The sequence below is a fragment of the Primulina eburnea genome, chromosome 9 (assembly GCF_022965805.1).
Source record: "Primulina eburnea isolate SZY01 chromosome 9, ASM2296580v1, whole genome shotgun sequence".
NCBI classification, from domain to species: Eukaryota; Viridiplantae; Streptophyta; class Magnoliopsida; order Lamiales; family Gesneriaceae; genus Primulina; species Primulina eburnea.
The window spans coordinates 31,078,159-31,092,523 of record NC_133109.1 but is presented as its reverse complement, the minus strand read 5'-3'; the positions used below and the strand labels follow the sequence as shown (position 1 = coordinate 31,092,523).

The following is a 14,365-nucleotide window of genomic DNA, read 5'->3' as shown; positions in this document are numbered from 1 at the left end:
TAACTATTTATGTTAAGGATGATTAATAATTTAAAATTAAAAAATATAAATAAATGCATATTTTATTTAGATAAGTGATTATAAATACGCAAAAAAATTACTAAAATAAATTTTCATATTTTTTTCTATTTAAATGAAGATAAAGTTTTTTTTTGTAATTTTATAAGGTATTTTTTTATAATATCTTATTAGGTATTTTTATTCATAATATAGCATAGATAGATAATATGAATTTGCAAGGAGGTTCTAATACACACACACACATGCAATTCCATTTAATATGAATTTTAAAAATAAAATATTTTCCTGTATATTTAGAATATGGAAAAATACTTGCTTTCTAAGTTGATTCCTTTTATGCATGTAATATTAAATTCAAATTTAAGAAAATATATGGATCAAGCTCCCAAGTGCAAAATGCCAAGAACAATATAATTTAAACTGCTATATTTTGATTTTCAATTTAAATGACCCAAATCTTGGGGCAATGGGGATGGAGCCTCAGAAATTTCCGCCAGATTTTGAAAATGTGCACAGAACAGAGGGACCTCACTAAAGGCAAATGTTTCCATCCCTTTACATCAAATTCCTAATCCCACAATGCAAATATATTTCCAACCATTTCCTCATCCTTTACTCCAAATGTGGCCGCCTCTCCGCTGCTCGGAAGGCTTTCGACGCCGTATTGGATCCCAATGTCTTCTCCTTCAATGTTATGATGGCTACCTATGCCAAAGAATCATTGCCACGTCATGCGTGCCAATTTTTCGACGTCATTTCTTACAACACCCTCGTCTCCTCGTTAGCGAACGTTGTCTTGTCAGTATCAGAACTCTTTCTGGACATGCGGTACTCAGGTTTAGATATGGATGTGTTCACCTTTTCTGCTGTCGTCACAGGGTGTTGTGATCAAGTACGTCTGATGAAACAGTTGCATTGTTTGGAACTTTTAGGTGGGTTTGACGGGTATGCTTCAGTAAATAATACTTTGATTTCATGTTACAGTCGGAATGGGTTTCTCGATGAGGCAGAAAGGTTGTTTTTGAGATGGGTGATGTGAAAGACGAGGTATCATGGAACTCCATGATTGTGGCATACGGACAACATAGGAACGGATCTAAAGGTCTTAAATTGTATCAAGAAATGGTCCAATGCGAGCAGTATGTGGACATGTTTACCTTGGCAAGTATCTTGACCACATTTACGAGCATGGGGGATTTGCTCTGTGGGAGGCAGTTCCATGCTCGGATGATCAAGGCAGGGTTTCGAGGCAATGCACATGTTGGTAGTGGTTTGATTGACTTGTGCTGGAAATGTGGGTGTTATTCGTCTGATTCTAGAAAGGTGTTCGAGGAAAGACGTGATCCAGATTTGGTTCTCTGGAATACTATGATCTCTGGTCATTTGCTGAACCCCGGATTCTCAGAGGAGGCTCTTGTTTGCTTCAAGCAGATGCTACGTGCAGGTCACATTCCCGATGACAGTAGTTTCGTTTGTGTGATTAGTGCATGTTCTAACATGTCATCACCTTCTCAAGGGAAACAAATACATTCTTTGGCCATCAAATTTGATTTTCCACCAAACAGAGTAGCCATAAATAATGCCCTAGTGACATTGTATTCCAAATGTGGGAATTTGCAAGATGCGAGGAGAATATTTGATAAAATGCCAAGAGTACAATGGCGTTTCATTGAATTCTATCATTGCAGGCTATGCTCGGCATGGCCTTGGACTTGAAGTTTTATCTCTTTATGAACAGATGCTTGACAAAGATATTGCTCCTACTGGCATAACCTTTGTGTCTGTTCTTTATGCTTGTGCACATAATGGTAGGGTAGGACTGAAGATGGACAGAGATATTTCAAGATGATGACCAAAAAGTTCAAATTAGAACAAGAGGTAGAACACTATGCATGCATGATTGATATTTTGGGGCGAGCAGGAAAACTAGGAGAAGCAGACAGGCTGACAAAAATGATGCCTTTAATCCAACAGTGGTATTGGCATCACTGCTTAGGGCATCAAGAACGCACGGTGACATGAAACTAGCAGAAAAGGCTGCCAATCACTGCCTAGAGTTGGATCCTTTGAATGCAGCACCATATGTTACATTTTCGCAAATGTATACAGAAGAGATGAGAAGATGTGGCGGCCATGAAAAGGCCGATGCGAGACAAAAAGGTGAAAAAGAGTCCAGGATGTAGTTGGATCGAGGTGGAGAAAAAGATTCATGTCTTTGTGGCAGAAGATATGTCTCACCCTATGATGAAGGAAATTTACAAGTTTTGGGAGGACATGCCAGAGAAAATGAAGAGAGCCGGGTATGTTTCAGATGTGAGATGGGTTTCGGTTAGGGAGATGGAATAAGGGAAGAAGAGGAGAGAATTCTAAGGCATCATAGCGAGAAGCTGGCTGTGGCATTTGGTTTGTTGTATACTGAGCATGTTGTTCCTATACTAGTAAAGAAGAATTTGAGAATATGTGGGGACTGTCGTAGTACTACTAAGGTTGTATCTGCTATTACTAACAGGCAGATTATTGTGCGGGATTGCCATAGATTTCACAGCTTTAGAGAGGGTCGGTGTTCATGCAATGATTTCTGGTGAAGCATAATAAACACTTGACCAATAAAATTCCCTTTCTATTCGAAAAATTTATTGTTGCCTATGAGAAACAACAGTACTTACACAACTGTATAGATACTCGTCATATGATTAGAACATAGAAGTGTATCAGGCTCTCTAAATAAAGTTATGTTCACCTGGTTTCCTATCGTTGCCCAAGGCACTGGATCTGCATGTGGATATCAATTGGACCCTAGATGCTGTTGTTTGGGGTGAAGCTTGGAGTTCGTGTCTGAAACCCAATTTCAACTCAAGATTAAGCCAATCAGTCACGAGTCCATTCACATATATCAAGGCTCTACTAGCTCGGAAAATGACGAGCAAGATGCCAAGATCAGGAACTGGACACCGCTGCCATTTTCTAGGGATATGTTGCTACTGCTGAACTGCTAGTTTGCTGTCTGCTTCCTGTGGGGGTCTCCATTTCCGATCAAAGATGCTCCTTTCCACCACTTGCATGCAGGGTAACTTCTCATCAATGAGTTCTAACAACTCTGCCAAGCCAACTCCTGTTATGGATGATGTTTTTACATGTACAATGGATTCTGGTTGGGATTGAGAACGTTTAACAGCAGCCCTCCAATCCCATGAGAATTCCTTTTGTTGGTTATCTGATGTTCCACTTCCCACAGAGCAATTATCATAATCAACCCACGATTCTTGCTCTTCCCTACATGAGAGCCAGCCATCAGCGTAGTTAGCTTCTCCAACATTAATGTCTTCTTCGGCAGAGAATAGTTGAGACTTCATATCTTGATCATTATCGTGTTGAACATACAACTGGTCAGATGCAACATCACCTGTGTCTTCTCCTGAGGAATTGCTCCTGAAATCTTCATCTTCATGTTCGGTCTGGTATAATTCTGTTTCTTGAAGATCGACCTGAGGATAATTTTGGACAAGGTGAATCATATAATCTTCGTTTTGTCTAGCAGATCTATATTTTGTAAGCAGATCTTTTCTTTTTTTCTTTTTTATTTGATGAAAGTAAACAGTTCTTTTCTGGCTGTAATTTTTCCTAATTGATGACAATTTTTGCTATTTTACGGTAAAAGAGAAATGTAGATCATAATATCAATTAAATGCGATGTGCTAGCACATGTATTTTTGTATATATATTTAGACATTGCTTGAATTTGGTTTGTTCAATGCTTAACTCAAGTTCTACAAAAGATTAGTGTCATGTACAACTATCTTGTCGAAGTATATTGATTTATCATCATTATATTACGTATCATTCATCTTCTCATCTATAAACCAAACTATATCTTACATGCAAACTAAAATATGAAAACAAGACCAAGTCAGGAATTGCAACCTTATTCCAAACTTCAATCATATTGTGAAGCTTCTCCTCGGGCACTCCAATTCGCCTAAGAACTTCCAAAACAGTTTCCCTGTGTTCATCAAGATTTGGAGCACTTGAGTCCAGAACATGCTGCGAAATAAATACACACCCATGTAAACAGAGTATACCAGTTTTACTGTGAACGTGATAGAGAGGATATTGAATGTTCATACCACGAGGAGGTCAGCTTCAACAACCTCTTCCAATGTTGCATGAAATGCTTCCACTAGCTACAAAATTGACATCTTAATGACCCTAAAGAACAGTAACTGGAATAAAATGAAGTTTACCAGGCAACAATATAATCACCTGGACAGGCAAATCAGAGATAAACCCAACAGTGTCGCTAAGCAAAACTTTCCTCCTGATAGTATCAGAATCCAGTTAATACCGTAGAAGTGAGGATTGAAGACAAAAATCAAAGTCTACAAAATTGAGGATAGGCCAAATAAAGATACTGCTATTACCCAGATGGCAGAAGAACACTACTTAACTTGGGATCAACCGTGGCAAACAATCTGATACAAATGGAGTTACATCAAGACTCAAGTGTTATCAAAATTGGTATCAGAAAGGAGTTCCACTACAAAATATATCAATCCAGGGCAGAGTGTTGCCATACCGATCATCACAATAAAGATGACTGTCTGAGAGTGCACTAACTAACGTAGATTTTCCCTGGGAAAAATTTTGAGAAAGCCAATTAGTTAACGTCAGGCTATTTTATAACGAAGCATATACAGAACAAGTAATTTAATTAGAGCCACATACAGCATTTGTATAACCAACAACAGCAACAGTAGCAATTTCTTGTGAACCTCCATGCCTTTTACGGGAGGCACGTTGTACAGCTCTTGTTCTACGTACTTCTTCGATTTCAGATAACAACTTATTTCGCCGATCCAGGATTCTAAGCGAAGGTGAATGTTAATATGTTACAAGTGTGATACTTATAGATGCCTAAATCGAATTATCACTACCAATAAAGATAACATGATATATATGTGTTAAAAGCCAGTAGACTTGAATTGCATTAAGTATTTCTAAATTACCAAGAAGCAAGGACGCTAGAGAATGTCATATCGAAGACCTCTAGCAAACTTCATGACAAAAAATTCTTCCCTAGCACAGAATAATATTTACTTGTCTCCAATTGTATCATACTAGTCAAAATGTAATCACAATAAAACAAAAACACGGTGCACCATAAGCTGCTTTCAGTGGAATCATAAGCAGTTTAGACAACAGTCGCATAATTTCAATAAAGAGAAAACATATCCCCCAATTGGGATGAATCACATATAAGTTAGTAAAGAAATAATCTGAATGATTATTAAATTAACAAACCTTCGTCGTTGCAGCTGAAGCTCAGTTTCTCCAGCACCACTAATAAAACCACGCCCTCCACTCCCTCTCCTGAAAATCGTAAATAAATCCATAAGAAGTTTCTAGTAAATATCCACATGCTTTCGTACAAATAATAATGGCTAATAAGCTTTTAAAGGAACAAATTGCAGCAATTCACCCTCTGGCACTAACAACTTCTGCTTCTCCAACCCCACCAAATGTGTAACGCCCATCAAGACCACGTACACGAACAAGTCTGCTTCTCTTGTAGGTAAGAGCTGCTAACTCAGCCTGTAAGTTAATAGAGAAAAATAAGAACACATTTCCTAGCTCCTTTGTTTGGCAGAGTAAGATAGCAGGTTACCTGTAACTTAGCTTCCTTTGTGTGGGCATGAGCATTAAAGATCTCTATTATGAGACCCAGACGGTCAAGAACAGGTTTGCCCCAGGCTCGCTGCAATACAAGAAGCACAGAAAATCGACACAAAGATCATGTCAGTGGAACCATCATTTAAGGAACTTCTTTATGTATGCACACACAACACACCCGCACTGAAGAAAATTGTGCACCTACGAGGAAGTTGAAACAACCAAAAAAGACTGCTATTAGACAGTATAACATAACTTATATGTTTGTGTCAACCAATCCCAATAAGTAGCTAGATTTTTTCGAAAATAAATAAATGAAGTAGATTAGAAAAAGAAAATACAAATTTATATAATTTCGATATAACAGTGGGAAAAACAGGAAACTTGCCTCCAAATTCCGCTGTTGAATACCAGAAAGAATAGCATTCACAAAAATAGCATCTACTCCATGCTGTCAGTAGGGAAAAAGTGTATCAAAATATATCCAAATAATGAGAGCCGCATACGTCTCAGTGAAAGAGAAAAATGTCAACTTCAACCATGGTATTCTCTACCTTTGATTCCAACTCATTTATATGAATTTTGACAGTGCTCACGGTCCCAACTCCAAAATATGTGTCTGTAAATCATATGATGTAGATGAATATAAGTCCTATCCGATTGCAGTTTTGACAATAAAAAAGGATAATCATATATCAGTTTTATTAAGATGAACCATCTCCATGGAACATTGAATAATCACAAAAACCCAGAGGTAGTCCACAAGTATTAAACACATGGCACTCAAAAGAAGAACCACGGCTATTTTTAATGCCCGACACCAATCTATCTAAAACCTAAATCCCACACTTCAGAACTACTAACCTCAAAACAAATTCAAAGTGAAAGCCAGAAACACAAAAACAATGATAAGAAAGACAAGATACGACTAACCGGCACGAGGAGACTTTGCAGTTGGGTTCTGAACAACAAGATGAGGAGGGATTTCTTTATCCAAGAACTCCGTCTGGTAAAACCCATCTCGCTGCTGTTCAAGAGAATTCGCAAGATTGAGTGCCTCATCAAGTTTAGCTTTCAAAAAAATTTGCGGCCGGAACCTCGGCTGCACCACAAAAAGCCTCGGCGGAGCATCGGGATCGCTGTTCAATTTATCTCCATGAACATCATGCTGCTGCCTTCTCCGCAGTATTGAAGAGTTGGAGAAACATGAAAAAAGGGGCGGGAAGTGTGAAGTGATCGAGGGTGGAAAAGATAATGAGCGATGGTGGTGAACGATAGTTCTCAGCATTTTTCGACTAACTTTTTGTGTATCGATTCTTGATTATGCTGGATATCGAGCTGTTAATGTCGGGAATCGGGGGAGGGAAGAAGACGGTGAATAGTTGGTTTGGGCTTCATATTCAGGAAAGGGTATATTATTTGGGCTCATCTATAATTGGACAGGCCCATTTGTTACTATAATTGGCTAATTTATAAACTAATGCAAGGGCCCAAACATTTCAAGTGGAATTTGAGATGGGTAGCCTGCTCTCTATTTTATTTAAGTTACTAATTTTTATATTTAATTTTTTTCTCTTATTGGTCTTGGAAATTAAATAACTACTTATATATTATATGAAATCATTCAAATATAAAAAAATACAATTATAAATAGTAATATGATATTTGGATATGATATGAATATTCGATAATTCGACATGTATGAAAATGAAGATAAAATTGAATCCCTACGAGGATGTGAATATATATAATAAATAGGATTGGTGATAGATGATATAGAATGATAATCAAATCCATTTCATTGTCATTCCTAATAAAAGGATATTAATTATTTTAATTATATAAATAAATAATAATAATCAAAATAAAAAACAAAAATAAAAATAAATTCAAAAATGTCGAGCCGACGAGCTCTCAAACGCGGCCCCTCCTTTTAATTTCTTTTTTTAAAAAAAATTGTATTTTTAATTATTTAAAATATTATCATTTTAAAATTATTAATAAATGTGACACATGAATTTTTTGAAATACTATTGTTGATTATACGTCTGACAAATAAATCAATTGTATTCTAAGTTTGTAGAGTATGTGAACGATTGATCAATAATCATTAGTACGATTCTCCATGTTAATATTTTTTCAGACAAAATTGTGATACATGACTTGTCCAGTATGATTTATCTAACTAAACGTTTTTTGAATACTATTATGCTAATCAGAGAATTTACTCAATGTAGACTCGATGGTTAACGGCTACAAGTTCCCAAGTTATAAAATAAATAAATCTATCGATCAATTAATTATATTATGATTATCAACAAGAAATAAACTAAGAATAATAGTTTTGAAATAACGAATAACAATAAAAAAAAAAAGTGAGTAATTTATGAAATTATCGTTGTAAATATTAAAGCTGACGATATTAACAAAATTAAAATCAATAATAAAATACTATTTGAAAATTAGTTTGAGAATAATTTCTACTAAACCGACTGATTTTTCATTTGGAAATTATGTCCCTTTATTCAATTTAGTTTCGGTTACTTCTGTAAAGAAATCAATTAAACCAAATAAAATTATTTTTTCAATGCGAATTAATTTTTGTTAAATTCCAAATTATATTAGCTTTTTAAATTAAATTTCTAATTTTCAAAAAAATTTCCAACAGTTCAATTATTTGGATACTAACTTAATACATTATTTTAATTCAGTTTGGTTGGTTTGGTTTTTTTATGAAAAAAACTGTACGATTTCATGTACTATTTTTCATGTTATTTTTTAATATTATTTTAAAATTAAAATAGAAAAATTGATTTCCACCTACTAAAAACCGATATTGTAATATATGTCGCATGAAATTTTTAAATATTGAGGAGAAACTGATGAATATCATATATGAAAGTTTCACAAATCCAAATTCTTTTTATTATCTAATTTTGTTTTAAAAGAAAATATAAACCGATTATAAATTCATATTCATTTTTTTCATTGTCAGAAAATAAAATCCACAGCAGATAAAACCAGCCTAAATCGTTTTGTAACTCACAATTATATTAGACAAAAACTTGTGTGATACAATCTTACGGATCGTAATTTTTGAAATAGATCTCTTATTTGGATCTTCATGAAAAAATATTACTTTTTATGCTAAGAGTATTACTTTTTATTGTGAATATCGGTATAATTGACCCATTTCACAGATAAAGATTCGTGAGATCGACTCATTATATTAATATTTCGGCACGTGCTGTGTATTTAGATTCAGATGATGCAATAATGATGACGTACACACCACGGTGTTGTGCCAGCTCCCGATCTATTTCAAATTCTTTGATATGACAGGAAATGTCAATGCGTTAGCCAACAGTAGTACACTTTCTTTGAAAAAATAACTGGAGAACTGAACAATACACGATGCCCTAACTTCCACAGTTCTTGGAGCCAATTCAATATATCCTAATTTTCCCCATTTCAACAAGTTTTTCTACTCTTTATATATATATATATATATATATATATATATATATATATATATATATATATATATATATATTTCATGCCACTTGACACATTCAGCAAGGTCCACTGCCATTGAACCTGTTATCACACATACACGACACAGAAGAAAAAAAGAACAAGAAAATGTGCAGTCATTTGGCTGGAGCAGCTCGATAGTATGCCGGAACAGTAGCGGGGAAGAACATTTGCCTAACGCCTTCTGCCTTTATGATGGGCAAGATGATACTTGAAGCTCCCTGGAATGAATAACGTATATTTATGAATGAATGCAAGCAGAGCATAAGGTATTCGTGTTGATGTAAACATATTACATGCAGATCAATGGTGTTTCACTAACAAGACGATTAAGTTTTATGTTATATAGAAAGTTAAGAAGAGGGGGACTTGATCCGTGTTATAGTGCAATGAACTCAAGCTGGCGAGAGTAACATACCAAAAGTAATCTGACGCCCATCCACAGTCGACTTACTGAAGGGAATGGTACTAGCAAACGACCAACACCATACATAGCAACAGCGAAGAAATGGATTACCAAGCTCAATGGGCGGGGATTCAGGCCAGAAAGCAAAGCCACGGGTCCCCTCGAGCAGACCCCTCCAAGACTCAAGTAATCAAAACATGCTTGGCGCATTTCCTTTCTTGCTTGATCAGAAGAGGCACAGAACACTTTGTGCAAGGCCCCAGCCAATGTGTTAATAGTTGATGCCACTGGCTGTGAAATGAGGACAATATGAAAATTTCGGTATAAAATACTAAATGAAGATATATTTGCCACTTTAGGGCGATATATCAAGCTCTGTACTCTAACTTTACCTTACGTAGCGTGTAGAATGACTCGAGATATTTACACAATGAATCGGCATCCTTCAAGTCACGTAAGGGCCTAAGAAGATTTTGTAATACGACAATGTCAGACAATGCCACAGTCATTCCTCCACCTGTCAAAGGGTGGCGCATATTGAAAGCATCGCCCATCAATATAGCCCCCTTAGCAGGATAAGGAGCTGCTGGCATGCTTCTGTTCGGCATTGTTTTTATATTTCCTTTATCAACCGCAGATATGAACGCATCATGGAGCTCTGATGGAACCTAAAACAATGGAGAAAAGTTTAGTCTAAACTAAGAGAAAGCAAGACATTTTCGAGTCCGTGACCTTTTAGTTAGAATTTGGATATTTAAATTTCTGTTTTTATAATATTTGACATACCTGAGGAGCTATTACTGTTTTCAAATACTCTGCCATTTTCCCACTAGCAAGAGAAGGGAGTTTTTGACCGGGTATATCAACCAAGCAGCGAATTTCGGAACTACTAATTGGATAAAACAAGACCGGAGAGGGATCGGCTAGAATAACATGCCCATGATTTGGACATGGGAGTTGACAGTTCTCCAATACCAAACCAACAAAACATGAAGGAATATCCACCTGAAAAAATTAGAGCAATTCTTCAAGCTCAGGCGCCAAACACTTTTAAATGGAAAGAAAATATGATGTGAAGATATGGTCCAGTTATCTGCATCCTGTCCTTTCTTGAAATTACCTTTGGATCGCAAAGTGAACGTCTCAAATTAGAGAAGCATCCATCACAAACAATTGTAAGAGGAGCATAAGCTTTAAGCTCTTGGCCGGCTTTAGTTTTGTATTGCACGCCTTTTATAGTTCCGTTCTCCTCGAGCAAAGATGTTACAGTACCTTGCTCTAGTTGTACACTGTTGAACAAGGAGTATTTGAAAAGGGAAGATAAACACACAAGTTGAAAGATGGCAGAACCATTGACTGCTGACTTCAAACATGCTAAAAAATCTTTTAAAAATGAAAATTAATCTTCCAAAACACTTCGTTTTCACTGTCAAACTCATTCTCAATTCCTTTACTAGGTGAAACTGGATCAGATTGATGAAATTTCCTTTCCTTCAAACTATCAACAGTGCTCCCTTTATGCCAAAATTCTCTTTCCAAAATGTAAATAACGGTTTGTTCAATAAAATCCACGGTTGACTTAACAAGGCCTTGAAGCATAAGTACTAAGACCATGCATAAATGTAAGCAAATATTAAAAGGGCATAAAAATGTACATACTTGGGAAGACTAGTTGCCTTCTCTCTCATCCTCTGAACAAATCGTCCATTGTGAAAACTTCTTCCAGCAACATCTGAGTGGAAGTTTTCCAAGGGATATGACAATTTAGTGTTTTTCCCATCCTTGAAAAGAGCATATCCGACCACACGTTGGGCATCGATATTCTCAACGCAGTCTTTAAAGCAAAAATGTTCAACATAAGCTAAGATGTGAGAAAAAAACAGGACTTCTCATAACACGAGCATAATTTGGATATGTTCATTGCACCTTCAAGGCCCAACTCGATCAGTTTGAGGTATCCCCCTGGCTGTAGGAGCTCGCCAACGATTCTGTCCTGCTCTGATAAATCTCTTTCAATGACACGTACATGTCGTCCATCCTGAAATATTTAACAGTAAATAATACATTACGAAAGATACACTAAAATCAAACATCAACAGAGAAGTTGAGAACTCAAGCAAGTAGATGCTTAAAGACCAGTTTTTTTAGTAAAAAAAACACGATCTTTAGAAGACAGCTACATGGAACATGCAAACCACTTCCGATTTAGATCAGTCAAAGGCTGTGAACTAGTTCAACACCAGTGTTATGTGACTATTTTTCAGCCAGCTCATCGATTCTCCGTATGCCAGCATATCTTTGAGACAAGAAATATGGAAAATAAACTCGTATTTCAAATTCTTTTAGATGAATATACTAATAAGTAAGGAAGTACTATTGTATTCGTACGCAATCCATTGTCATTCATATCATTCAAGATTTAGTTTCAAACATGTTGGGGTCTGCTACATGAATTTTCGTCTCCATGATCCTCTTTTCAAAACTGAGACAAGACATGCTAGATAACTCCATTCTAAGTCAACACCAAATGCACTCGAAAATCTATGCTACAACAAGTTGCAAGTTTGAATATGGTGACATTTCCTCCACACGTCACCACTACCCTTTTTAAAATTATTTTAATCAACCACGCCAGCCAATGAACTGTATTAGTATATAATATAAATAAAGCATAATCCTTGCCAAATCTCAAATATTGATTTCTACAAGTCATTTTAGAGAATTATACAATAGAGAAATCAGTCTGACCTGTCTGACGATTAAGTAAGCCTATTTAATTAACCCCAATCCCACGATATCAACAAGAACATGACAAGTTAAGATACTAAAACAGAAACATCGATTCATGTGAATCAGCTCAATTCAGCATATTTAGCATCCGAAGACAATGATTCCACTATAATCTCGGACAACTTAAGCGAACTAAAGTCCTTTAGTCCTAACATAAACTGGAGAGGAGGTTGGACCTAGAAAGCCATCCAGTTATTTTCTAGAAGAAAAAAAATCAAATTTTATGCATTATTTTTGTTGAAATCCCATCTTTACATAAATTGGCCAACGGTAATAATTACATTTCTAACAATTTTATTGAACAAAATATGAGTGTGTCATCTGCTGAATCCACAAATCTCAAAGAAATAAGAAGAAGATTGATCTTCCAGATCTCAAGAGTCTATTTTTCCTTCCACCATCATTATTTGAAATCTGTAAAAACCTCCATTTCTGCAACTCTTACCAAGATAATATTTTTTCACAAAAAAAGGCTCCCGTTTTAATAACAACGAATCGTAAGAACAAATAATAACAACAAAAGAAGCATGAACAAGAATTGACCTTCCCAAGTGTATAAGCCAGAGCAGCTCCGGCAACTCCAGCACCCACTACAATAACATCCGGGTCGGACCCTTCATCTGGGCTGCGTTCCCCGTTCATCTGCTCACTCCGAATCTCGTACCCATTGTCCACAGTTGCACTTTCACGGTCCCTCTTCCGCAAAGATTCCACAGTCTTTCTTCGCAAAACGTAGAAAAGAACCACTCCCATCGTAAAAGCAGAGAGAATTCCCACAATGTACTCATCCATCACCACAATACCCATTACCCACACAATAATCGCCGCTCCTATGGCCCTTAAATAGAGGAGTTTGTCTTTGCTTTTCGAGAAGTTTCCGGGTGTAACACAAATGGTGTGATAAGTGACAACGTTTGTGTAAATGAGAAGAAAGATTGAGAGAGATGTGTGGCGTTATTTGTCTCACTGTAATCAAACAATGTGAAAATTGTTGCGAATATGGTCCTCCGTTGATGAGGAGTTTTGGATTCTATTTCAACCAAAATTTACGTATCTTGGTTGTCTGTAAAGAGTAAGTGGCAACCCATGCTCACTAAAAAATATATTTTCTGATAATTATGTTTTATATTATTAATCACTTACAAGTATTACATGTATGGCTAAGTTTACGTTTCCGTCTTTAATTATAATGACCAGACACCATTTTTTTTCGATTATTACTCATAAAACTTCTCCAACCCAAATACCGAGCTTTTACTTTCCCAAGAGTGGTTAATGAGATGTTAGCATTATTGAATTACATTAATCTTCGTTTATTATATATATATATATATATATATATATATATGTGTGTGTGTGTGTGAGAGATGAGGTTCACATAATAAAAAATAATGTAAAAATAAATAAAATCTTTGTAACGACATGTATCAATTATTTATTAGTGGTCCGAAAACCGAAAAGAACACCTAATTATTTAACGAAAACTATCAAAATAATATATTTTGATAAATTTATAATCTATGTACAACATTACAACTACCATATCAATATTTATCGCTCTATGATTTCCTTAAAATTATCATTTTTTTAAAAAATTTAAGGATATATATTAAATTATGTCTGTTTTTAATTACAATTAATTGTTTAAGAAATTTAAAATAATATGTTATATTGGAATTTTAGATACACGAGTGGAGTGGTAAGATTTATTTATAAAAAAAATGGAAATATATATATCTATCTATACTTCTATATTATTTATTAAGGCTGAGCACCTTATAAAAACTGTCGAGGAGGACACCATCTTTTTTTCCAGTTTTACCCTTACAGTTATAGTAATATTACACTTTTGTTTTTTTGTTTTTTTTATTTCAACACACACTTTTATTTTTATTTCAATAATTCAAATATCAATTTAGTCCCTCCATAATTTGTCAATTTTCACTT

The 14,365-nt window shown here is 35.4% G+C and overlaps 3 protein-coding genes across 4 annotated transcripts; 1 reads left to right on the top strand and 2 right to left on the bottom strand.

Annotated features, from left to right (window-relative positions):
- The first annotated feature begins 467 nt into the window (after window positions 1–467).
- LOC140841642 (pentatricopeptide repeat-containing protein At3g49710) lies at window positions 468–2,606 on the top strand. The gene is given in 8 exon segments (XM_073209199.1): window positions 468–570; window positions 573–1,040; window positions 1,043–1,671; window positions 1,673–1,840; window positions 1,843–1,981; window positions 1,984–2,128; window positions 2,130–2,353; window positions 2,356–2,606. Coding segments are annotated over 8 exon segments (2,127 nt in total).
- Window positions 2,607–2,628: 22 nt separating this feature from the next.
- On the bottom strand, window positions 2,629–7,068 carry LOC140841643 (GTP-binding protein At3g49725, chloroplastic). Its single transcript, XM_073209200.1, has 13 exons — window positions 6,622–7,068; window positions 6,243–6,307; window positions 6,073–6,139; window positions 5,684–5,769; window positions 5,498–5,610; window positions 5,320–5,388; window positions 4,744–4,882; window positions 4,595–4,650; window positions 4,440–4,490; window positions 4,282–4,336; window positions 4,146–4,202; window positions 3,943–4,062; window positions 2,629–3,506 (listed from the first exon to the last, which is right to left on the bottom strand). Exons 1-13 carry the CDS (start codon window positions 6,974–6,976, stop codon window positions 3,000–3,002), a joined length of 1,740 nt encoding a protein of 579 aa, XP_073065301.1. The 5' UTR covers window positions 6,977–7,068; the 3' UTR covers window positions 2,629–2,999.
- A 2,168-nt stretch (window positions 7,069–9,236) lies between these two features.
- On the bottom strand, window positions 9,237–13,405 carry LOC140841641 (squalene monooxygenase SE1-like). Of its 2 annotated transcripts, none has more exons than XM_073209198.1 (8): window positions 12,962–13,405; window positions 11,555–11,666; window positions 11,288–11,360; window positions 10,749–10,917; window positions 10,415–10,633; window positions 10,021–10,296; window positions 9,641–9,919; window positions 9,237–9,443 (listed from the first exon to the last, which is right to left on the bottom strand). In XM_073209198.1, exons 1-8 carry the CDS (start codon window positions 13,223–13,225, stop codon window positions 9,339–9,341), a joined length of 1,497 nt encoding a protein of 498 aa, XP_073065299.1. In that variant the 5' UTR covers window positions 13,226–13,405; the 3' UTR covers window positions 9,237–9,338. The 2 variants fall into 2 exon arrangements, with proteins under 2 accessions (XP_073065299.1, XP_073065298.1); XM_073209197.1 differs by having other exon boundaries at window positions 11,288–11,462; window positions 12,962–13,394.
- Window positions 13,406–14,365: the final 960 nt, after the last annotated feature.